The sequence below is a fragment of the Ursus americanus genome, chromosome 23 (assembly GCF_024610735.1).
Source record: "Ursus americanus isolate L20-20 chromosome 23, mUrsAme1.1.p, whole genome shotgun sequence".
NCBI lineage: Eukaryota > Metazoa > Chordata > Mammalia > Carnivora > Ursidae > Ursus > Ursus americanus.
In genome coordinates this window covers 21,322,454-21,349,397 of record NC_142149.1, presented here as the reverse complement: position 1 = coordinate 21,349,397, position 26,944 = coordinate 21,322,454, and the positions used below count along the sequence as shown (strand labels likewise).

The 26,944-nt window shown below is 38.3% G+C and overlaps 1 protein-coding gene across 1 annotated transcript in view; it reads right to left on the bottom strand.

The window, feature by feature from the left end:
• Positions 1–26,944, bottom strand: part of IKZF3 (IKAROS family zinc finger 3) — an 83,412-nt gene that overhangs the window by 40,667 nt on the left and 15,801 nt on the right. The window contains exons 2-3 of the mRNA XM_087854438.1: positions 19,859–19,912; positions 17,727–17,828 (exon numbers count right to left, since the gene is read on the bottom strand). Coding sequence (XP_087710564.1) covers positions 17,727–17,828; positions 19,859–19,912 — 156 coding nt within the window. The remainder of the gene's footprint in view (positions 1–17,726; positions 17,829–19,858; positions 19,913–26,944) is intronic.

Sequence of the window (26,944 nt, the reverse complement as noted above, 5' to 3'; positions counted from 1 at the left end):
CAGGGCACGTGGGTGGCTCAGTCAGTTAAGCATCTGTCTTCAGCTCAGGTCATGATCCCAGAGTCCTGGGATTGAGCCCAGCATTGTGCTCCCTGCTCAGTGGGGAGTCTGTTTCTCCCTCTCCCTCTGTTTGCCACTCCCCCTGCTTGTGTGCACTCTCTCTCTCTCTCTCTCTCTCTCTCTGTGTCAAATAAATAAATAACTAAATAACTAAATAAATAAAATCTTCGGAAAAAAAAAGAACATGGCAAAAGTGATGGGAAATCACTCCTGTTGTTAGATTATAACTATGACTTTCATCTCGTTCTCACTCTTTCCCTGGTGCTTCTTAGGTGCTTCTCTGATGAAATAAGCTAGGGAGCCCACATGGCAAAGAACTGAAGGCTGTCCTGGCCAACCTACAGTGAGGAAATGAGGCCTAGTGCAATAACCTTCAAGGAACTGAATCCTGACAATGACACGAGTGAGTTTGGAATTTGATCCTTCCCTAGTTAAACCTTCAATGAGACCATAGTCTGGGTCACTACCTTGATTGTGGCTTCATAAGAAGCAGAGGACCCAAATAAGTTGTGCCTGTATTCCTGAGATAATAAATTTGTATTGCTTTAAGCTGCTAAGTTTTGTTACAATCAATAACTAATACAGATTTTTCTTATAAAATTAAACACAGATTTACCATATAACCCAGCAGTTTGACTCCTAGGTATCTACCCAAAAGAAATGAAAACTTATGTCCACGCAAAGACTTGTACATAAATGTTCATAGCAGGATCATAAAAGCCAAAAAAATGGAAACAGTCAGAAGGTCTATCAATTGGTGAATTAATAAACAAATTTTATCAATACAGTAGAATACTGTTCAGAACTAAAGAGAAACAAAGTACTGAAACATGCAACAACATGGACAAAGTTAAAAAAAAAAGTATATTATGCTAAGTGAAAGAAGCCAGAAGCAAAAGACTACATATTATTCCTTTTATATAAGATGTCTAGAAATGGTAACTCTACAGAGACAGCAGTCAGATTAGTGGTTGCCTGGGGCTGGGAATGAGAGTAGAGATTCACTGCAGACAGGTACCAGGGATTTTTTTAGGATGATAGAAATATTCCAAAACATGCTATTGCACAATTCTGTAAATTTACAAAAAGCATTGACTTGAACACTTAAGGAGGTATGTGAATTAAAGCTGTTTAGGAAAAAAACTTTATAAGGATTTAAAAAAACCAACCCAACAACTGGTATTTAGCTACACTGATACTGAATCTGTCTTAAGAGGGTAGAGTTTAGCTACTCATTTACCAACTATTACCAGAAGCACTGTGACAAGTGTAGCTTTTGACCTATGATTAATCCGATATGACAAATCCTCAGTAGACTATCTTTAACTCCTCTTGTTCCTGTGTAACTAATGTCATGTCCTTTTCACAGAAATTAATAAGTGTTGTGCTAAAAAGCACAAGGTGTATCTGTTACCTGGCTGTAGGGAAGAATACTAAATCAACTGTAAGAGTTGGCCTCATAGGACATTTCTCATACTTAATTATTTTATTATCAACTTCAGGCTAATATTATTTTATTATCAACTTCAGAGAACACCTAAGTAACTACTGATTTTGCTATTTTCCTAAGTTATGCTAAAATCCATAAAGATCTAGATTTTCTAATTATAATATTTCTTTGTCATATTTTGTGCTTTTATGTCTTTTTACGTTCTCATGTCTCATTTTCTATTCTGTTAATAATTTAGCGTGCCTTACTAGGCTATAATTATTCATTAATCAGTGAGCACTATTCCTGACCTACAAGTCAGCGGTAGTATAAAATCACATGGGGAAGCTCTCTGAGGGTTTACTCAATGATATGAGAGTTTAGTTCTCCCATGAGAAAAGAAGAAAATAAAGAAATATATTTTTTATATAGTCTCAGAGACAGAACTAGTACAACCTGAAGGACTAGACCCAGAAAATTAAGATGATTGTAAGGAACAGTCCATAACAAAATGCCAGAAATAGTCCTGGGCTCCAAGCAATGAAGAGAGGTAATAAAGGTACAGTAAATTGTGTCCAAATTTTGGTGAATGAGAAGTATGGCCATAAGCTTAGACTGACTTAAGAGAAGCTAATAAAGAGCCTTTCCTGTTTTCTCTAGGGCTGCTGTGAACTTCCTTGAGGGTAACAAAGGGTAACAAAGGCATGACTGGGATTTCTGCTTCTGTAGACGCAGGTGCAAGAAAGCCTGGTTCTAACAAATCTTGTCAATGTTTTTAATGCCACCAGACTGACTAATATAGTGAAATATATATACCACAATCCCATTTTTACTTATTCAGTTGACATAATTAACAAATCTATTAAGGGTAAGGTCACAAATTATTTTTAATTATTAAACCATCGGTCTCCATATGTTACTGTTTAGACAGCATCACCCCCTGCAGAATAGAGTTTTCAAGACTGTCATTTCTACAACCTCAAATCTAGATCCAATTGCAGTCAGTTAAAAAGCAGATTTCAACCAGACAGCTGAATGAGAAAACATCTGGACCTAACCAGTCAGAATGAAAAAGGTCACATGTTAAATCCAGATAATCTTGTTTATTGGTGTTTGAAGGTTATACACCAAGGGCTGGATTACCAGGGTCCTCCTTTAGGCTTGGCTCTGACATCACTCATCTGCTGTGTATGTGACACTTTAAAATCCAAAGCTTTCAAACTACTGTGCTGTCAGTCACCTCCAAATGTAATCTTCCTAATTCTAAGCTTGAATACTACATCAACCTATTACTAGACTGCTGAGTATTAGGTGCTAAATTAGATGCCACATAATAGAATTGTCAGGGGTAAATGATGTCTATCTATTCTTTTAAAAACTGTTTTCAAAATTTCCATACAGCATTTTTCTATGGACAAAGCATCTGTAACTTTCTTTATCAAAGTTAAGAAAAAGAAAGACCTCTGAATCAGCCAAAAATAAAATTAAAAGATTGCCCTATGATAGGTTTCACGTCGGTGAAGAAAGGGGGATTATGCCTATTTCATGATTTTTTATAATTAGTATATGTTATTTTATATACATACAGAGCTGACCTAAAATGGTTTATGTTGGAAGCCATTCTATAGACCATTACATATGGAATTATTATAAAAACAGCAAAGTCAAGAGGCTGTAAGACCTTATACACTTTGGTCAGAACTTTTTAATCTTTTGAGTTATAGACTTCTATGAGAACTATACTCTTGGCCCAGATAAAATGCACACATTCTCATTAACACAAAATTTCACATAGTTTTGAGAGGTTTCCCAAACCTTAATATTTCGGGTTGAGAATCTTTGTATTAGGCCTTTAAACAGGCTGAGGCTTAAATTGAAGGCTTCTCTGTACTACACTATCTATAGTTTATATGATAGCGGTTGGCCTTCAAGTTATTTGCTCAAGTACCCTAAAAAGAATTTTGAAAAATTATGTTTCTCCCCTATACACAGTGGACATTAAGTGAATTTTAAGTTGACACCTACAATTTTTCATCATAATTTAAACATTTTCTGAACAAATACACATTTTGTTTATTGTAAATAATGATTTAAACTATGAGTGCACCCTTCCAAATGTACCCAATGGAATATAAATATTAGTGATTTGATTTATTCCATCATAAATTTCAAAATACATAAATAAGGTTTTTAAAAAAAATCAGAAATTTTCTCCCTGAACTTCTATTTCCATTTCACTTTCCCATAGAACTTCATTCTTAGGTACTGTTCTTTAAAGATTTATTTCTTTATGAGAGAGAGAGAGAGCACGTGCGCATGCACACACGTGTGTGTGCAACTGGGGGCAGGGAGAGGGAGAGAATCTCAAGCAGATCCCCACAGAACACTGAGCCCTACACGGGGCTCCATCTCACAACCCTGAGACCATGACCTGAGCCGAAATCAAGAGTTGGATGCTTAACTGATTGGCCACCCAGGCACCCCTTATGTACTGTTCTTTTTTTTTTTTCTTAAGATTTTATTTATTTATTTGTCAGAGAGAGAGAGCAGGCAAGTGAGCAAAAGCAGGGGGAGCAGCAGGCAGAGGGAGAGGGAGTAGCAGACTCTCCACTGAGCAAGGAGCCCTATGAGGGACTCGATCCCAGGACTCTGGGAAAATGACCTGAGCCGAAGGCAGATGCTTAACCAACTGAGCCACCCAGGCGTCCTTCTACTGTTAATTCATGCTTGAATCTTTATTGCTCATCCTATCATACGTCTCTACAGCAACTCTCTCTCTCTCTCTCTCTCTCTCTCTCTCTATATATATATATATATAGTTACCATGTTACCATGAAGTGCTAGGGGTAAAAAATTTCTTCTGGACTGAGTTATTATAATTATTAGCATATAATTGATTAAAACCATATAGGTATGTTACAAATCTTGATCAATAATTATTAAATATGAAAAGTAAAATTTGTTGGGAATTTATCTTTTAATGAGATGGATGGAGGGGGAGGCATTTACAAAAGTTTGATTAAAGAAATTATCTAATTTACCCTTTACGTAGCATCCTGCAAGTATTTACACCTTAAGGCAAAGAGTAAGATTTGGGGTGGGCGAGTGATGTGTCTTTCTTTTATAAAGTGGAGAAGGATCACTGTGAAAGAGGAGATGGGGAAGAACCTTAACTACAGCAGTCTTACAGGGCACATGAGATTTAGAAAAGAGAACATACTGAAGTTGAAACCTTGGGAATTGATTGTTTTAAATTATCCACACCCATGTAATCCTTGCAAAGTCTTCCCATATTCCAGTTTGATGGCTATAAGGGACCAATTGCCAAAATGTATTCACCTGTTCTTCCTTACTTTACTTAAATGACTGACAGTTATTTAGTGAGCACTTCGAACAATGCAGGGGATGAATGGATAAATGGATGGCTGGATGGAAAGGCAGAGAGAAAAATAGATAAATACTGAGTATTGACTATATACTCCAAATTCTGGCATAAAAGAAGAGTGACACTGAAAAAGATTCTGCCCTTGCCATGTTATCAACTCTTTGGGAGACAGTAGAGTAAGACCCTGCCACAATGCAGTATGTATAAAATTGGATATAAGAGGATTGGTGATGGCCTCCAGCTGTCCACTCCTCCCTTCACTTACGGGAGCAAGTTAAAATTCTTATGTTATGAGATTCAGAAGGAAGTAACTGACTTATGATTACTTGGGACATTTTAAGTTTAATGTATGGTCAGTTGTGTCTAGTCTAAACTTCACTGTTGTTGCTTTGTGCTTTTTGTAACAGTATCTACCAAAAACTCTTATTATTTCGTTAACTTTACAATAATGTGATCCTCATATTTTAAAGATAAAATTTGTGGATCCTATCTATTATGTTGTGGAAAGGTCTCATGTACTTTTCTCATCTCCAACACTGTTTTCCTTCATGCAAATTACAAAAGAAAAAAGAAAAAGAAAAAGGGCCCCTCTGACAAATTATGAAAAATGATGACCTAGTGAGCCAGAACAGGATTTCATTCAGTCCTCAGTCCAGCGGTGTGCTGGTAAGTGCTTAAAAACCAACTCAGAATGGGGGAGGGGCTCATTTGTAGCATTTGCTGATGTCAGTGGTATAAATACCACGGCCCAATTCAAGTTACCAATGTGAAGTCAGCCGGCTGACAAAATTCCTGAAAGTTTAATAAGCGATTATGAGCTGACTCTGGCACACCACTGGGATTCCTCACTTATTCCTCAGCAGGATGCCTTCATGTGGTTACCAAACTGCACCAAGGTACACAATGGCCCAGGTCGCCATGCCTGGTGCCAAACTTAGTTTGAGCAGCTGAACTTGCTTGGCAAGATCAGATGCTATGAGAATTAGCAGGCACACATGGGTGTTTCATACGCACAGCTAACCAACTGTACTGGAATTTATGTTTTATTTCACACTCATCTTGTTTCTATTCTAAGGAGGTGCAAACACTATTGCTCCACAATTAAAAAAACACAAAAGAAAGGGGAAAAGAGTCTTCGAGGACCCACTAAGGACAGTGAGCAGATCCATTTTTCTGTCGACCATTAGAACTGTCCATTCCTCTTTTGCTGATGCCAAATATTTTCCTATTAAGCTCCTTTTAGTTCACTGTGCTACACAGCTTGGTCAAAAAAGAAAAAAAAATCCAGAGGTGTTTTTTGTTAAAAAGATTCAAGGAGAGGTGTTCTGTCACCAACAGAACGTACCCGTTTGACACAGTAGAAACGGTAAAGCCTCTGCCCATTGTGAGCACTTACAGAAATCCCCTGTGAGTGAACTTCTGCAGCAAAGCACTGCTGATTTTGTAAGATAACCCCTGCATCCCATGAGCGACAGGTCTTGATCTGGGCTTGAGAGATGTAATATTTTGATAAAAAACGGCACTTCCTTTTGAAGCATATATTTGCGTGTGCTGAGCAGTACCACTGGAACCTCAGTGAGCGCCTAGGCGAGGCTGACTTGGTCTCTCCCAGCTCGCTCCAGCCATAGACCCCTCCTTCACACATCTAAATGTAGCAGTAATTAGCATCCATAAACCACAAATGTGGCTTGGGTTTTTTCCCCCCCTTTCAGAAGCATCAAAGTAGTTTGTATTTCTCATGAGCGCAAAAATGTTGTACACCTCTAAAGAGACTGAGACTCTGACATGGAAAGCTACTGAAGACAGGAGCTGTATCTCCTGAGGTGGGAAGAATTTTTTTTTCAGCAGACTTTCTAATTAAATTTTTCATCTTTGATCTAAGGTATAGATCAAAGATATAGAAAAAAATTAAGACCTATCAAAAAATTATCAAATTCAACTTTTCTCATGGAATCAGGTACAATCCTAACTCTTATAGAAGTAATTAAATAGTGACTAATCAATCACCACTGTACAAATAATTAAAAAGCAATCCATTTCCTCTATCTTATTTCAGGTATATTTGATAGTTGTAAGGATGAGAGAAAGAAAGAATATAGTCCATTGAAGTGTCTTCCCAAAATTCATGTTTGCCAGGAACTTCAGGAACTACTGACTTTAGTAGATGTTATTAGTTAAAATGAGATCACACTGGATTAGTGTGGGCCCTTAATCCAATGACTGCTGTCTGTAGAAGAAAAGGAGAAGGCCTTGTGAAGGAGGCAGAGCTTGGAGTCACACTGCCACAAGCCAAGAACACCAAGGGTTACTGGGAGCCAGCAGAAGCGAGACAGAAGCAAGGTAGGATCCTCCTGGAGACTTTAGAGGGAGCATGTTCATGTTGACACCCTGATTTGAGACGTCTGACCTCTAGCCCTGGTGTCCAGAGGCTTTTATTTTATTGTGTTCCTCGGGGAACATGGGGCCCACATAAGCAATAGGGATATTCTTTCTTATAGTATGTTATAAATATTTCTTTAACTTCTGCTTTTGACCTTATGGTATCTCAATGACATTTTAGGTCCTACAGGAAGGTCCCAATGTCCTTGGTATTCAGTGAAGTGCCTATGGTTCCGTTGCACTCATCAAATGCTAAACAAAAATAAAAGACTTGGAGATCCCTGGTTATTTCCTACTGCTCAAGATTCATCTGACAAGGTTGCAGTTGGTCACCACTGAGAAGAGAAATAATAATAGTTCATAGGAGTCAATGACCAGGGTTGAAAAAGAACTCTGAATGTCTTCATTTCTTGTGTTTTTCAATCCACTTGGATTATATCACTTTATAGGTAGGTATTTTTACAGATATAAATGTAGGCGACTAGGGCTCTTTTTTTCAAAAAGCTTATAATGTAATGGGGTGAAAGTTTGTCATGCACAAACAGTTCCAAATACAGTATAATTAGGTACTTAAACAAGTACTAATTAAACACACTCCAAAAACTCAGCCCTAAGACTATACTTGAGGGAGCTGGGAAAGTACAAGGAGGCCTCATGGAGGAAATAAACTTGAATTGATATAAATATCTCCAGTGCATTAGTCTATTACATTTAAATTTTCAAGAAGAAAGGAGGAACCAATTAGGTGGTAATACAACATTTAATCCACATATCATTTTATTTATGACCAATTAATTTATGTACAGAGCTATACTCACTATGTATGTGTGAGATAAACAAAGCTGTTAGTGATATATATTTTTCTATTTAAAAAATAATAGTGTTGGGGCACCTGGGTGGCACAGCGGTTAAGCGTCTGCCTTCGGCTCAGGGCGTGATCCCGGCGTTATGGGATCGAGCCCCATATCAGGCTCTTCCTCTATGAGCCTGCTTCTTCCTCTCCCACTCCCCCTGCTTGTGTTCCCTCTCTCGCTGGCTGTGTCTCTCTCTCTGTCGAATAAATAAATAAATAAATCTTAAAAAAAATAATAATAGTGTTAAACTCCCCATTGAGGTCCTTTTGAGATATTTACATGAACATTTTTAACTCATCACACAATAAATGTATACATCAGGCCAGGAGTCAGCAAACCATGATCTAGAGGCCAAATCTGACTCACGGCCTGTTTTTGTAAATAAAGTTACTGGTATACGGCCATGCACATTCATTATATATCGTCTATGGCTGCTTTACACTACAACAGCAGAGTTGAGATGTTGCAACAGAGATCATTTGGCCACAAAGCCCAAGATATTTACCATCTGACCCTTTACAGAAAATAATTGCCAACTCCTGCACTAGGCTTGTAGGAACATATAGTTAAAAAAAAAAAGAAAAGAAAAGATCATCTCTGCACCTTGAGTTCGATCCCCACGATGGGCCTGGAAATTACTTAAAACAACAACAACAAAAACTCTAAAAAGTGATCAAAATATCTGGAGGGTAGGAAATAAGTGAATTTACGTTAAATGTTAATATCTTTTAAAAGTTTTTTTCTAAGTATTTTTTGTTTTTCACACAATAATTCTAGTTGGGTAAACACTTTTTCCCCCTAAAAATTTAGTTTTTCTTTCCATAAGAGAAAAATAAAGTGAGCGTTTCTAATCTTCTATAAACAGTTTTCTAAGAGCTGGAAACTTAGAAAGATACACATGACATTTTATTTTCTTTAATATATAAATCAGACATAATTACAATTATTCTGAATTTAAAACATTCCAGGAGAGATCTTAGTTTCTAAAACTTTTTAGAGAACTTAAAAGAAAAATGCTTCCATTAAACTTAAATAGAATAGGATCTTCTAAAGCATGCTTTTAAAATTGTTTATAATCATTATTACATTATAGCTAAATTTCCTTTAAAAGTATAATTCTAATTATCTTTTTTTTAAAAGATTTTTATTTGAGAGAGAACAACCAGGGGGAGGGGCAGAGGGAGAGAGAGAAAGAGAGAGAGACAGAGAGAGAAGCAGACTCCCTGCTGAGCAGGAAGCCTGATGCAGGGCCATCCCAGGATCCAGAGATCATGACCTGAGCTGAAGGCAGATGCTTAACTGACTGAGCCACTCAGGCACCCCTAATTCTAATTATCTTTAAAAGTATAATCCTAACTAGTCTTAATGTTTCCCTATGCTGAATATGACAGAAGTAACTTATTATGCAACAGACATATCTTCTTTTAGGCAATGCTACTTTTCAATTCTATTATTTTACAATTATAGCATGTATAATCTGTATCTACTGATCATATTTTATGTAGAGGCCTGATAACAACCTTTTCCAAAGGTATATGACCCAGATTAAGTGCCAACATTAACAGTACAGTAATCAGTTTGGAGCTCAGTTATGAAATAAAGGGTTAATCTTTCAACGCTAAAGTTAGCCTGTTCGTTTCTTTTTTAAAAAGATTTATTTATTTGAGAGAGAGAGAGAGAGAGAGAGAGAGAGTGTGAGCGTGAGTGGGCGCAGGGGGAGAGGGAGAGATTCTCAAGCAGATTCCCCATTAAGCACGGAGTTGGAGCCCAGCTCAGGGCCTGATCTCACAACCCTGAGATCATGACCTGAGTGGAAATCAAGAGTCAGATGCTTAACCAACTGAGTCACCCAGGCACCCCTCATTTCTTTTTAAATCAGGTTTAGAGGAAAGAGCCATTTCTTCTGTCTTTCCCAAATTATTTAGAATGACTGATTATATCTTCTAGTCTCTACCAAGAAATGTTATGACACTCCTAGATTTAGATCCCTAACAACTGAGAAAAATACACTGATACCCCATTCATCCACTGACATGGAATTGGAGCTAAGAAGACAGAAATGACACTGGAAGCTATAATGGTCAAAGATGATCCAAAGTGAGTTGACCACAGAGGCTGAATCTCTTTTTTCTCCTTGGATGCATTTCTAGAACAGGGTCAATATGCAGAGGCCTGGAATCTATTATATGGATTCCTATGGAAGTGCTGTACCACATGGGTTTTTACAATATTTGTTTTAAATTCCTATTATTGAATGGAATTGGGTTTGTTTGTTTGTTTATATTCGAGTATTTAATCTGGTGCTCACTTCAGCAGCAGGTATACTAAAATTGGAATGATCGAATATTTAATCTGTTGTGTTTTTTTCTGACCACCTGTAAACATAAAACTTGGAGGCTGCTTCTGAATCTAGAGTGAATTCTAACATAATTATCAATTTCCAGACCAAAAGTCCAAACATAGACTTAATGGCATCACCTATCAAAACTCAGAAACCCTAACTCAGAAAAATGCAAACCAAAGGCATAGTTATCATTTGCCTCATTCTGAGTGTGACTCCATGGATAGTATCTTCAAGAGGTTGCATGAAGCTGGTAGAACACTGTATGCCTTTCCTGAGCACAAATGACCACATCCTGTGCCAGGCAGCATTTTTCATCTTTGTGGTTAAGAACTGGTACAAATGAATGTATAGCTAGGCAGAGCTGGAATGTTAGTTGAAGCTGTGATTTGAATCTCAGAAGTTTTAGATATAGAACTCTATTTCTTGGTCCCTTAAGAACCTAAGACAAAAGAAAATGATCTTGAGAAGTGATTTTCTTTTTTTTTCTTTTCTTCAAGAAACACATAGATGCACACATATAATTAGCCTAATGCATTCATTTAGTCCCTTATTTAACAAATCTTTATTGTATACCCAACTATGGGCCAAGTACCATTCTAGGTGCTGCAAATACCTAGCAGTGAAAAAGACAGTCCAAGATCCTGCCTCATAAAAGGTAGAGAGAGAAAGACAATAAAGAAATAAATAAAACTCCAAAATTATCCGTGGTAAGTGCCATGCAGAGAATTAAAATAGGGAATGCGTTAAAATAGTGACTGGGTTGTCAGGGAAAATCTCTCTGAAGAAATGACATTTAAGATGAGATCTGAGTGACGTTCATAAAGTAATAGTGATCAGATTTATCAACATAAATATTAGCATAAAACGTGTGCAATGTTAATATAAATACAGTGCTCAGAATTCACAAAAAAGTCTAGAAATATTCCATAGTGCTGACACGGACTATCTTTGGGTGGTAGGGAGAGAGGTGAGTTTTTCTTTTTTCTTTCTATGAATTTTCCAAAAGGTGGTAAAATATAAAACCATATTTAGTCTTTGTCCCCTGCTCCTGACAGAGTTCCTAAAACCCTTGGAATCTCCTGAGGGATAGGGGTGTCTTTTGTTATTCATAACTAGCTCCATTCAATCACATCTGAGTTTATGCTAATGAACTTAGGGTGGGGCCTGTAGATAACCTCAGGATGGGATGGTCATGAGGAAGATCAAGCGATAAGGGTTAAGGGTTTCAGCCCCAACTGCCAACCTCTGGGAATGAGAATGGGGACTGGAGACTGAGCTCTATGAAAACTCTTGAACAATGAGATTCAGAGAGTTTCTGGATTGGTGAACACATCAAGACAATGGGACGGTGGTATGCCCAGAGAGGCCATGGAGCTTCCATGGAGTTGTATCCTTTATAATAAACTAGTAATAGTAAGTAAAGTGTTTTCCTAGATTCTGTGAGTCATTCTAGCAACTTACCAAACCTGAGGGGGGTTGTCATGGAAAACCCTCCATATGCAGCCAAGCAGGACAGAAGTGCTGGTAATGTGGAGACCCGGCAGCTTCAACTGGTGTCTAAAGTGGGGGCAGTCTGGGGTGCCTGGGTGGCTTAGCCAGTTGAGCATCTACCTTCAGCTCAGGTCATGGTCCCAGAGTCCTGGGTTCAAGCCTGCTTCGGGCTTCCTGCTTGGTTGGGAGTCTGCTTATCCTTCTCCCTCTGCCCTCCCCTCTGCTCATGCTTTCTCTCTCTCTCAAATAAATAAAATTTTAAAAATAAAATAAAGTGAGGGCAGTCTTGTGAGACTAAGCCCTTAACCTGTGGGTTCTGTGCTAACTCCAGGAGTTAATATGAGAACTGAATTGAATTTTTGGACGCCCAGTTGGTGTCTAGAGAGATTGTTGTTGGTGTTGGAAAATAAATCCCAGAATTGGTGTCAGGAGTGGGATTTGCTAGAACAATCTGGGCACATGGAAACATGTGGTTTGGGAGGAGAAAAGAAGAGTGAGCAAGGAAGGAGGAACCTCTGATTCCTGGCTACATAATCACCCATGTTATGGAAAAGCAGCTGTGTTGTGATCAGTGACTACAGGTAAAATTACCAAGGGTTTTCAGACATGGATCCACCTCCTGTGGAGCTGGTTCACTGGATGCGTAAAGAAATACATACTAATAGGAAAAAAGTGAAATTGGTTACTGTTATCTGAATTAACAAAAATGAAATGAAAAGACAGTGTTAGATCAAACATTGATGTTGGGCCAAGTTTAGACTTCGGTCATTTTAAGCTTCAGATAGTAAGCTCAAAGCTGCCCCAAAAGGTGAAAGGGAACATTTTGAGGGAACAACAGAGAGTACCTCTAAGACCTCTGGTCACCAAAAAGATAGTTCACATGGCTGGAGGGCAAAACCAAGAAACTACTGAAACCAGGGGATATAGTGTGAAAGGGATGTCTCATTTTGTGAATCAGTATCAGCAGCTTCCTGAAGAACCATTACTAAAATGGACAGTAAGAGTGATTAATTTAGGGGAAGTGTATTTGGTTTTGAATTCTATAGAGAAGAAGAGCATGTTTGGGCTGATACCCAACCCACAGCACGCTATGGAATAATCAGATTGCCATATGTGATCCAGACACACAGCAGCCTCATGGACTAGATAAAAGCCACTGTCAGAGTCTGTTTACTCTGAGAAGAGGACTATCCAACTCCCTCTATAAACGCCAGAGGAACATCCAGATGAAACAGCTGATACACTTTGTATGTAAGCCATATGGGACTGGCTTTATGGTAACAGAGATATTCATTCATTGAGTATGTCTGTTACCCAGGTCATGGTAAATGCTGTGGTTTAAGAGGGTGTTCTAAGAATGTGCATATTGGATATGGTATGGTGAAGTTAGTAAAGTCACAGGAGGAGATGAGAACAAAGACTGGAAGGAAGAAGTTTATTACATTCACAAGACCCATAGAGGGGTATTGCCACATGCCACACAGGGCCACAGGGGAAAGCACCAATGTCAGTCAGGAGGCAGAAAAGAGCAGTGAAGGAAATCCTAGCCCCGAGTTTTTATTGGAGTTTCTGAGAAAAGGCAAGGCAGGCAGAGTAAACAGTTTAGGACTGGCTTGTTTGAATAACCCTGGCAGACTTTGGGACATAGAATCGTCTCTAGTTATCTGGTATACTTGGCTGTGGGATGATTTTGGACAAGGGAAATATTAGCTTGGTGTATGAGAATTGGGTAAGGAGATAGTTTGGAGGTATAGGCTCTGGACTGGTTGGTTTGTATATGAAAAGCATGATCCTGGCTAACCTCTCTGCTATCTGTGAGAATTGTCTATCCTTGGGAAAAGCAGTCTTTTCCTGGGTCTCTAAGGACCCCAAATATCAAAGTGTCCAAAACACAGAAAGTAAGACAATACAGTTAATAAAACTGGTCCTGTGATGAATGGATGCCAAAGAGACAAATACAGAATCTAAGAAAACACAGTTAGAACAGGGGCCTCTTTTGCCTGGGCACCCCATGGAAACTTCCTGCTCCAAAATCAAGCAACAGAAGAAACCAGAGTGAATGTGCTGTCTTAGCTTCCCCTTCTGGGTTTTACAGATGCTAACAAAAACATTGGGTTAATTAACAAGAAAATGAGGGGAGGCAGAAGGGAGAATCAAGGAACTTGTCTCAGCAAGGTGGAAAATTGTAAATGGTTACTAAGAAATAAGAAGAATATAGGAAACATTGGTAAGACCAAAACAAAGGAGAAAAAAGAAAGGGGAGAATCAAAGGACTCATCTCATCAGGGTAAAAATCTTTAGATTTTTATTAAGAAACAGGATAAAGGAAACAGACATTGATGGGTTTGAAACAAAGGTCTTAAGACAGCACTATGCAAGATTGGGTGGACCAAAGGGACTTCCTCCATTAAAGGGCCCCAAACAAGTCCACAGTATTCGCTCCAGTGCAGAGGAACTTAAAAAGCCAAAAGACAAAAATTACAAACAAAAATCTGATCTGAAATCAGCTAGGGCAAAGGCAGATTAATCTTTGTCATGACAAAAGGGACAGGGCTCAACCTCTCACTAGGGACCCAAAGTCTTCTGCACACGAAAGGGTAAAATGGTCAGGGGGTGGAGAAGAAAAGTTTCTGGGACTCCCTGACACGGGAGCCTCATTCTCTGTGGTACCAAAACTTGTTAGTGAAGCCCTACAGGGGTCTTCAATTTGACTGAGAGAGTATAGAAATGTTTAAGAGTTAATAGGATTAAGGTGGAGGTTTAGATGGAAATTGGAATGTTTAAATAGGCTCTATGTGTCTCCTTTACCTGAAATGTTATGAGAATGGATATTGTGTCTGACTGGGGAACATCTCCCTTATCTCATTTTATAAAACCAAAAACTGTTGATAGGTTACAGTTAGGAATGGAAGGGTTGAAGGATTAAGGTAAAAGTCTGGAGGAAAGCTGGTATGCTTAAAGTGGCTGCATCTCTTTTACCTGAATGTCTTACATTGTGTAAGACAGCGTGTGTGTCGGGAGAATTAACTTTCTGTAAAACAGAAGGCATGTAAATCTGTCCTATTAATTGGACATGCTAAATGGAGATGTATGAGATTGCCCAAGTCCACAGTGTAGACGAGAAGTGGCAGTGCTGGTGGGGACAGATTCTGTGTGGTAGCTCTCTGTGGACCATAGACAGGTTTATGGCAAAAACCTGCAACTGCTTCCCAGCAACTGTTGGGACTATGGAATGGAGAATTCCATTTGAGAGGCAATTAGTAGCCTGCTATTGGACATTAATTGAAACTGCCCCTATGACTGCGGTGCAAAAACAATCTTAACATCTGAAATACACATAATGTCTTAGGTGATGTCAAGAAATGCTCTAAGGCTTTTGGGAGGGCAATGCCTGGGAAAGTTCCATACTAAGACAAAATTGGTTTATACAGGATTATGCTACCTGTCACTAGAAAGACAAAGTGAAGGGGGAGGGAGGTGCGACTGAAGACTGAGCTCTATATGGTATTGATGACCATACTTTTTTTCTTTCGCTCAACTTTTTTCTTCTTCATCATCTCAACTTTCTCTTTCCCACTTGATGCAGTAGTCATGGCACTAGGGCTACAAAAAGTGCTGGAAACAGAATGATTCCTAGGCAAGAAACCATAACTATAGTTTTGAACCTTTATGTCAGAATTCCTGAAGCCCTGATAGGGCAGGTTGTGCCTTCACTCTATTTGCCCCAACTGAGGTTAACAGGGAATGCAGCACCACTGCTAGTGGCAAAAAGAGCCTGCTGGTTCGGTACCTAAGTAACTCTACCCTATAGGAACAGGAGTGGATTGAGGGGGAGGCACTGGCTAGACTAGTATTGCTGCCTGCAATCTAGACCAGCAAAGCCATTAATGCTCCTTCCTTTCAAAAGTGGAAAGGTTCAGGTAGAAATGAAGAAAAGAAGGAATAGTAGCTGAGGGAAAAGAAATGAATCAATGGGTTATATAATGAAGGAAATCTAATATTATCTTAAAACCTCAAGAAAGGCTCAGAGCGAGAGAATAATAAATATTGTCTCTCAGCTCAAATATACCAGATGCTGAAAAGATGAAACCATATATTGCTGAGACCACTCCTGTTTTTGGAACCTGACAAAATCAAATGGAAGCCTGCAAATCTGAGTGGCCTCACCCTGAGAGACATTTTGATATGATATGATGATGGACTGGAATAATTATTAATGACTGAATGTGACTGTAATAATGTACCAGTATCTTGACTTTATTTCCTTTTTAAAGATTTTATCTATCTATTTATCTATCCACTTATTTTATTTAAAGCCCGCGAGCGGGGGGCGGGGGGACAGAGGAATAGGGAGAGAGAGAATCTCAAGCAGACTCTGCAGTGAGCATGGAGCCAGATACAGGGCTCGACAGGGGCTCAATTTCATGACCCTGAGATCATGACCTGAGCTGAAATCAAGAGTCAGACGCTTAACCGATGAGCCACCCAGGCACCCCACCAGTATCTTGACTTTTATGATCCTTTTGCTATAAGAGATTCATGGTCAAAGACCAGTGGGTAGCTTATGGTAAAATACAAAATTATATTTGGTCTTTGTCCCAGGTTCCTGGCACAAGAGTTCCCAAAACCCTTGTAATTTCCTGAGTGATAGGAGTATCTTTTGTTATTTATAACAATTTCCTTTCAATCACATCTGAGTTTATGCTAATGAGGTGACTTAGGGTAAGGCCCCTAGATAACCTCAGGATGGGATGGTCACCAGAAAGACAAAGTGATGGGAAGGGGGTGCAACTGAAGACTGAGCTCTGTAAAAACTCTTGAACAATGAGTTTCAGAGAGTTTCTGGGCTGGTGAACACATCAAGATGATGGGAGGATGGTATGCTCAGAGAAGGCATGGAAGCTCCATCCCCTCCCACTCCATACCTTGCGTTATGCATCTCTTCCATTTGATTGTTCTTGAGTTGTATCCTTTATAATAAACTAGTAATAGTAAGCAAAGTGCTTTTCTAGATTCTGAGTCATTCTAGCACCTTATTAAAACTGAGGAGAATGGTTGTAAAAATCCTGCATTGTAGCCAAGCTGGACAGAAGTGCAGGTAATGTGGAGAGCTGGCAGTTTCGACTGGTGTCTAAAGTGAGAGCAGTCTCGTGGGACTGAGCCCTTAACCTGTGGGTTCTGTGCTAACTCCAGGAGTTAGTATGAGAATTAAATTGGATTGTTGGATGCCCAGTTACTCTCTGAAGAATTGGAGAATTGGTTGTTGGTGATGGGAAATATCCCAAACTTTCTATAATGAACATTTATTATTTTTATAATGGAAAAGAGCCAAATAAACATTTTAGAAATGAAGCTGGTATAACTTGAACACTGAATAAGCACCTTAAATTCTCAAAGTTTGCTGATATCCTTCAGCAAATTATTAAATATTAATGTTTTTAAAAAAGATTTTATTTATTTATTTAAGAGAGAGACAGAGTGGGTGAGAGAACACAAGCAGGGGAGCGGCAGAGGGAGAGGAGAAGCAGACTCCCCGCTAAGCAGGGAGCCCCATGCAGGGCTCCATCCCAGGACCCTGAGATCACGACCTGAGCCAAAGGCAGATGCTTAACCAACTGAGCCACCCAGGAGCCCCTAAATATTAATGTTTGTAAAATGAAGAAAACTTAATTACGCCCAACTCAACCCACAAATCCAAGTTTTCCTTGGAGAGAACCTGATTTCTTCTACATATTAAGCCTCAACCATATCTATAACCATTTTTAGACTATACACATGACTCACCTCCTAGATCTTCATCTTCATTAGTTGGGCCTTCTGCACTGTCCACATTTTCTGTTTCATGTGGTTTGGTTAAATCATAGTCCTTCAAAATCACTGGACCATCTAGGAGATAAAAAGAATTTTAACTATGTAGGCCAACTTTAAACGATTTTTATAATATAAAAAATTTTATATATAAAAATGTAATATTTTTATTAAGTAGACTCCCATTTCAGCATAATCTCTTAATGACAGACAGCATCCCTTTCATATATACCCCAAGTGGAATATATGTGAAAACTCTTGAGGTTCAGAAATATGCCCAGGATGCACCTGAGTTAAAATGCATTCATGTTCTTTCCAGACAAAAATTCTCTCTCTTTTGGTATGTCTCACAATATTCAGTAGGATGCTATTGCTATTTATGAACAAGAAGCATTTATGTAGTGATGAGAAATACTGAGCTCAACAACACTGGCATAACCCAATTTGGGAAACATGTTTTCCTGAGAGAAAACCCATAAGCAACTGTATATTAAATCCTATTTTCCTTTTCTGTTCACATTATAAATGTGATTCCGTGGAAGACATACTGGCCCTCGAGTTCCTTTATTTCTTTGAACATTCGCTAAATGTTGACAAGGCTACAGATATAAGTCATTATTCCTGTCCTTAAGGAGCTTATAATTTGCAGATGTAGATAAGACAAGATCATAACTATAATGCAAGACTCAGACAAGAGATAAAACAGGTCTATAATGTAGACTCAGACAAGAGAATAAGGAAAATACAAAGTATTACAGTTCATAAGTGAAAGGGAGCAGACATAATAAAAGCTTAAATAAACATGCTTAAATAAACAGCAAAGTTGTTAAAAAGCAAGTTTAACAAAAATATACTTTTGTATATTTGTATATTATGTAAATACTGATAATATTAGACATTAGAAGAAAAGGAATAATGTAGCTGGTATTCATGTTCAAGCATGGTAGCTTAAAAAGATGTTAACAAAAGAAATAAGCTAAAAAGTTATTCACTTCCTATCAAAGTCCTAATGTCCTTCCTAATGTTCAATAAAATATTCACTGAATAGCTACTACACACAACTAATAGCCAACGATACTGAATCCTGTGGCATTTAAGCTAGGCGAAGTAGAAGTGACTAGAAACTCTGCAGTGGCATTTCTTTCAGCTGCACCCATGACTGAATACATGGAGCAGGACTTTTGCTGGAATGCAGTAGTAAAATGGAAACATATTTCATAAAATTCATGATGAAGGGGTGCTAAAAATATGGTTATCATGGACTCATGTTTTGATTTATAAACACATTAAGTTTCTCATTTCTGCATATTGTAACTTATACTCTATGAACTCTAAGACACTGTTCTAAATAGTAGCTCACTTTTCTCAAACTCAAAATGACTAAGATAAAGTTCACACCTGAACAACGAACATGAGGTACAGGTTCAATTAAAATATAAGGTTATAACTGACAATAACAAAAAGGTACTTAAGTGATAAATTTTGTAATATAGCATAAATTTTGATTCAAAGTGAGTTAATCAATCCAGAAGACATAGAAGTTATTTTTAGAAAATAGATTTTAAATGTTCACAGTTTATTCTGGAGCAGGAGTCAGGAAACTGTGGCCTGAGAGCCAAATCTAGCCATGGCTTGTTTTTCTGTGTGCCCGAGGTAGGAATGGTTTTTACATTTTTAAAGAGTTGTTTAAAAAGGAATATGCAACAGAGACCATATATGGCCCACAAAGTCTAAAACTTTATATCTTGCCCTTCACACAAAATGTTTGCTGACCACTATCTACAGTGAAAAGCACAAGTTGATAAAACATAAGCTACTACATTGTTCAACAAAAACTGTCTTTATTTAAACCAGTCAGTTAAAAAAATTTTTTTAAAGAAAAAAAAAAAAACACAAAACAGCGATCAATGTTAGGTGGGGTGTGATTTGGCTCAATGATGCCAAATAATTTATGTAATCTATATGGACGAATTACTTTTGTATCAGAAAGAGGCAACCACATTTTTTCCAACACAGTTCTATAGCATTTTTACTGTGATCAGAATATTCTTCTTCCTTTGGTAATTTCAGTAAAGGTATACTTCTAGAAAGGAAAGACCTGATGTTACCTGTGGGCACGGATTGTTCCTGAGCGCTTTTCAGTTCCACATTTGGTTTTATATCTGAAAAGAAAAGGATTATAAACATTAGCTACTTAGAGTAAATTTTTTTTCAGATTTGGAGCATTCTAAATTTAATAAGGATACCATTTTGGAAGCTTTAGCAGACTTCTTCAGAGCAGGACTGTTCTTTCCTCCTCTGGCCTCCCTAAAAAGTACCTCAAGGAGGATAAAGGGAATTATTTACACAGTAATTGTATTTTAAAGAGATTAAGAGAAAAAATCAGTACTTCGTACTTAACATTTCTAGTACTTTTCATTTTTTCCTGAAGACTTGTGTGCCCATCTGGTATCATGTTTCTTCAGTCAAAAGAGCTTGTATTAGTATTTCTAGTAATGTATGTTAGTGACAATTTTTCTTAGTTTTCATTTATTTGTAAATATCTTTTTTTAAAAGATTTTATTTATTAATTTGACAGAGAGAGACAGCCAGCAAGAGAGGGAACACAAGCAGGGGGAGTGGGAGAGGAAGAAGCAGGCTCCTAGCAGAGGAGCCTGATGTGGGGCTCGATCCCAGAATGCTGGGATCATGCCCTGAGCTGAAGGCAGACGCTTAATGACTGCACCACCCAGGTGCCCCTATTTGTAAATATCTTTATTTTGCCTTCAATTCTGAAGATTTTTATTTATTTATTTAAGACAGCAAGTGAGCGAATTGGGGCGAGGGGCAAAGGGGAAAGGAGAGGGACAAGCAGACTCCACACTGAGTGTGGAGCCCGATGTGGGGCTTGATCTCAGGACCCTGAGATTATGACCTGAGCCAATATGAAGAGTTCGATGCTCAACCGACTGAGCCACCCAGGCATCCCCCCCCTTTTTTTTTTTAAGATTTTTATTTAGTTTTGCCTTCAATTTTAAAGTATATTTTTACTTGATACAGAATTCTGGGTTGACAGTTTTCTTCCAGCACTTTAAAGATGGCATTCTACTACCTCCCAGGCTCTATTGTTTCTGATGAGAAGTCAGTGGTATTTGCATTATTGTTTTCCTATATATAATGTATTCTTTTTCTCTGACCGCTTTCAAGATTTTCTCTTTACCTTTGGTTTTCAGCAGTTTGACTATGATATACTTAGGTGTGATTTTATTTGAATTTATCCCACTTGGGATCACTGAACTTCTGTAAAATTATGTTTTTCACTAAACTTGAGAAATTTTCAGCCATTGTTTCTTCAAATACTTTTTCTCCTCCATCCTCTTGCTCCTTTCCTTCTGGGACTTAAACTGCATGTATGTTAGACTTTTTAATATTTTCCCACAATTCCCTGAGGCTCTGGGAGCCCCACCCCAATGGGTTTTTTTCTCTGTATTGTTCAGATTGAATACTTTCATTGATATACCTTCAAGTGAAGTTACTATTTTTGTCATCTTAATTTGTTGTTTAGTTTGTCCAGTGAGTTTTCTATCTCAGGTATTATAATTTTTAGTTCTAGAATTTCCATTTTGTTCTTTTGTCATAGTTTCCTTGCCAAGATTTCCTATTTGTTAATTCATTACAAGCATATTTTCCTTTACCTCTTTGGGTATAATTAGCATAGCTGTTTAAGATTCTTTCTTCCAGTTCCAGTATCTATGTCATCTTGGGGTCAGTCATCATTGATTTCCTTTTATTGTGAGTATGGGTCACATTTTCCTGCTTCTTCATATGACTTAATGATTTTAGATTGTACCTTGGGCATTATAAATGATGTTACAGAATTTCTGGATTCTGTTATGTTCTTCTAAAGAGTATAGGAGTTTTTCTTTATTTTACTTTTTAAAGCATGCAGTTAACTTGCCTAGACTCAAACTCGAATTCTGTCTCACTGTAGTGAGTATCAACGAGGGTGACCAAATGTCCCAACATGCCTGGGATTGAGGACTTTTCCAGATCAGAGAACTTTCATAGTCTGAGGTAAATTGGGACAAGCTGGTCTCTTGCAGTGGCATAAATCTCTGGTCAATATTTTAGCCTCAGGGGCGCCTGGGTGGCTCCGTCGTTAAGCATCTGCCCTCCGCTCAGGGCATGATCCCTGCATTCTGGGATCGAGCCCCACATCAGGCTCCTCCACTGGGAACCTGCTTCTTCCTCTCCCACTCCCCCTGCTTGTGTTCCCTCTCTTGCTGGCTGTCTCTCTCTGTCAAATAAATAAATAAGATCTTAAAAAAATATATTTTAGCCTCAGATGGGCTACTCAGAGTGTGACCCCATATATGTGTGGTTCAATGGTCAGCTAGAGATCTGGAGTAGCCAGAGAATTTATAGATAAAAAAGCCCTCTCTGCCTTTTTCATACCAAGATTTCCCTCCTTACTTCCCAGCCTGATGCAGTTGCTATGGCTTTTTAAGCTGTTGTAACTGTGGATTATCTACCCAAGTTTTGGTCACTCTGAGGCTAAAATTGGTGCCTACCCTTGGGTTAAAACAAACATAAGAACAGGTTGGTTCTGACATTTTCCAATGCCTTCAGGTAATAGATTTTTTCACACTTTGTCCAGAATCTATCATTGTTATCTGTTGGAAGGCTGGTTCAATAGGAGGTACTCCTTCTTTGATAGAAAATCTTTGTTCTTTATTTTAATGATGATCATAAGCCCAAAACTGTTCAGGACAGTACTAATTTCAAATATTTGATATTATCATCTGGTCATATTTTAATTTTTGCTTTGAAAAATATAGTCACTGTACTTATATTCTATTTTAATTTTAAAATTTTATCATATCCATTAGATGATAGCAGCAAAGCATAAAGGCAGGGAAAATACACATATTTTTAAAATAAGCAAAGGAGCAGCATGGTATGGGGTGTCAAAACCTAAGATGGGGGAGAGCGATATCTATGCGAGGAAGGGAGGCAGCCCAAGGCAGGCTGCTAGAGACCAACTAGCCTGAAGAGTATGACATATGGCGTGGGCAGTCTGAATGGGGTAAGGAGGGATTCTATATGGAAGGCAGACAAATGGGAAATCAGAGCCTGAGTAGGTTAAAGAGGGCATTTAGGCAGGAGAATTGCCTGACTTCGAATACTGGAGTCCGAGAGGGATAAAGAGGTTATCCAAGATAAGGGACAGCTTAGCATGAATCAGAGTCTGAGCATGGCATATACGACATCTGTGCATAGAGGTGGTCTGGTGTGGGTTTTCAGAGCCTAAGTGGGGTAAGCAAGGAACCCACATGGGGACAGTGGAGAGAGCTTCCATGCACAGGGGTGCTCCAGTGTAAAGTATCAGAACTTGAGTGGAAAGAAGAGGGCATCAACATATTAGGGACAGCCTTGCATGGAGGTGTCAGAGCCCGGGCAGTTGAAGAGGATCCACATAGCACAGTAGCTATTGTACAAGACCCAAATGAGGCAAGAAAAGCGTTTGTGCTGAGGAAGGGATGATAGTGGCAATGGATGATTGATTATATAAAGATGCTTGATCAAATAAGTAAATATAACAAGAGCCAGATTTTTGCCTGTCAGAGAAGGGAGTTACAAATACAAGAGCCCCCCCCCACCCCGTGGTACTGTATTGGAAATGAAGGTACTGGTTGGAACACATGACTTCTACTCTATATACAACAGGTATAAAATATGGACACAAATGTGTGTATGGATATACATACAAATAGTCCCTAGCCCTGGGAGCAGTGACACTACAACAACTTCTGGCATCCAGATAATTAACTTCTAAATATCATTCTCCACTTAAAGGAGCCAGGCTTGTTGGAAAAATGGCTGATTGCAGGGTTGGGGCGGGGAAAACTATAAGAAGAGTCTGGAACATTTTGTTGTGTCACAAAGCAAGGAAGTGCTTACAGAATGAAGAGGATATGTTAAGGGGTATAGAAATCATCTTGAAGGGGTTTCCACTGGCCAAATCTGAGACATGGAAGTATCAAAATAATAATGATAGTACTGGATTATAACCTATTGAAAAAAACAAATTCATGAGTCCAAACTGACATTAATAAGTAAACCGAAAGTCAGGTGATGAATGGAATATTTATATAGTTTCAAAGTGCTTCTCCCAAAATACTTATCATTACAAAGATGAAAAGAGCAACTACATAGTGAAGAACTTGGTAGACACCACTGTAACTGAACAAAGTGATCATCATCAGTAACAGGACAAGTGAAAATTATGTGCCATCTGATAATAAAAAGAACACGGCATCACTTCTGTGATATTGCTGCCAAATACACAGAACATGAATCTAACCATGAGAAAATGAACTCTAATTGAGGGATGCTTGACAAAATAACTGGCTTTGTAACCCCAAAATTGTCAAGGTCATGAAAGACTGAGGAACTAAGAAATTGTTCCACTGAAGGAGAGTGAAGAGACTTGACAACTAAACATAATGCGTGATTCTGAGCTGACTCCTCCTGCAGTAAATAACACTGTAGAAACAACTGGAGAAAACTGAATGGGGTCTGAGGATTTAATGGTAGTAATGTATCAATATTTATTTCCTGATTTAGACCTTGTTATGGTTATGTAAGAGAAGTACACTTCAGTACATTAAAGTTTTCAAGGGTGATAGGGCATCATGTCAGCAACTTAGTCTCAAAATTTCTGAAAAAATAGTTTTTGTATTGTATTGCAACTTTTCTGTAAGTTTGATAGTGTTTTAAAAAAGTTTCAAAAAAAAGCTAAATGTGAAACTTTTAACTGCACACTAAAGGGATTCTTAACAGGAAAAAAAGAAAGAAAACTAGCTCAAAGGTTTCACATAAACAACCTTCATGTGAAAATATCTTTTAGTTACTACAGAGCAAGATGGCTTTTGATTTGGTGACCTAAAGGAAAAAGGTCCCAGCCCCCTGAACCTTTTAAACTCTCTGACAATGACATTTAAATAGCTCTCAATATTTTTTCAAGCAGCCTTTGTGTGCTGTAAAGAACACCAGAAACAACTTGGTACAGTTTCTAAGAGAAAAAGGAGATTCTGACTACCTTAGTATTCAGAACTTAAAGGAGACATTAAAACCATCTATAATCAGGCTACATGGATGGTCTCCTTAGGTACTAAAAAAAATATTTAAAACACAAGGACAAAAGAGACTGAAGTACATTTTTTCCACCTAAACCTAAAGGTCCTCATAAAAACATGAAGCCCGGTAATGGATAGATAGTGAAAGAATTTCCAACTGAAGACTAGAAACCTGTTAAATATTTCTAAGTACAGCAAAAACTTTTCAGTTTTTAATGGATCATTTTGTAATTTCAACTTCAGTCCAAAAAACCCTCAGAAGTGTTCCATTTGATGGGGTCTACTGGGGTCTTTTTAATATGTTTGCCATCAATATAGCTTTAGAATATTTTCCAAAAGAATGCTCTAGAAAGTTAAGAATGAAGGGTCCCTATATTGCTTTTAAAATAAGTATAGTTTCCCATACTGATGTTTACACATAACTGGTGCTGATGCTGGAAGAATTCCAAAGTGGGTTAATTTTGTTTAAGTATAAATCTCCTCTATTTTCTACATCTCTTCTCTTACTTGAATAGGTAAATCATATTCCTGCCTCAAGACCTTTGCATTTACCTTTCCTTCTGACCGGAATGCTCTTTCCCCAGATCACCATAGGGCCCACTTCCTCTCTTCATTCAGGTGTGTGCTCAAAAGTCAGCTCACCAAACAAGCTTTACCTGACTACCCTATATAAAACATCATCTTCTATGGGCGGAGGGAGGAGTGTAGGTGAAACAGGTGATGGGGATTAAAGAGTACGCTTATCATGATGAGCACTGAGTATTGTATAGAGTTGTTGAATCACTATATTGTACACCTGAAACTAATACAACCCTGTATGGTAACTCAAGTGAAATTAAAATAAAAAACTTAACGAAAAATTTAAAAATATCAAATGTCATCCTCCACTGTCACGTTCTTTTCTCCTACCCTCTTTCATTTCTCTTCAAAAAATCTCTTCATTATCACCACCTGGCATATATACACATATATTTGGGAGGGGAGGGGCAGAGGGAGGGGGAAAGAGAGAATCTCAAGCAAGCTCCACGTCCAGCACAGAGCCCAAGGTAGGGCTCGATCTCACAACCCTGAGAAAATTACCTGAGCTGAACCAAGAGTCGGACACTTAACGGACTGAGACAACCAGGCACCCCTTGTCTGTATTTTTTATTGCTATTTTGCTGTATCTTCAGGTCCCAAACAGTGCTTACTCATGATGGACACTCAATAAACATTTATTGAATGAATACATGAATTTTTACATCTCTATCATTGATCCTTATGGACACTCTAGATCAAGGTTCTGCAAACTACAACTTACCACCTGTTTCTGTATGGCATGTGAAATAAGAATGGGTTTTACACTTTTCTTTCCTCCTCTCCCTCTGCTGGTTTTTACATTTTTAAAATGGATTTTAAAAATTAGATATTTCGTGCCACTTGAAAACTATGAAATTCAGGGGCGCCTGGGTGGCTCAGTCGTTAAGCATCTGACTTCAGCTCAGGGCATGATTCCAGGGTCCTGGGATCGAGCCCCACATCAGGCTCCCTGCTCCACTGGGAGCCTGCTTCTTCCTCTCCCACTCCCCCTGCTTGTGTTCCCTCTCTCACTGGCTGTCTCTCTGTCAAATAAGTAAATAAAATCTTAAAAAAAAAAAAAAGAAAACTATGAAATTCAAATTTCAGTATCCAAAAATAAAGTGTTATTGGAACACAGCCAAACTCCTTCATTTATGTGCTGCTGTAGCTGCTCCTGTACTCCAAGGGCAGAATCAAACAGTTGTGACAGAAACTATATGACTCAAAAAGCCTAAACAGTCACTATCTGGTTCTTTACAGAAGCCCTGCTCTAGATCTGTTACCAATACTAATACTATTGTCCAATACAGTAGCCACCAGCCACGTGTGGCGATTTAACTTTAAACGTAAATTAATTAAAATAAAAAATTTAGTTTCTCAGTCACACCTGCCACATTTCAAGTACTCAATAGAACATGTGGCTAGTGGTTACTATATTAGACAGCACAGGTAAGGAACATTTCTACCATCACAGAAAGTTCTACTGCATGGCACTGCTCTAGTTTTTAGAATATCCTG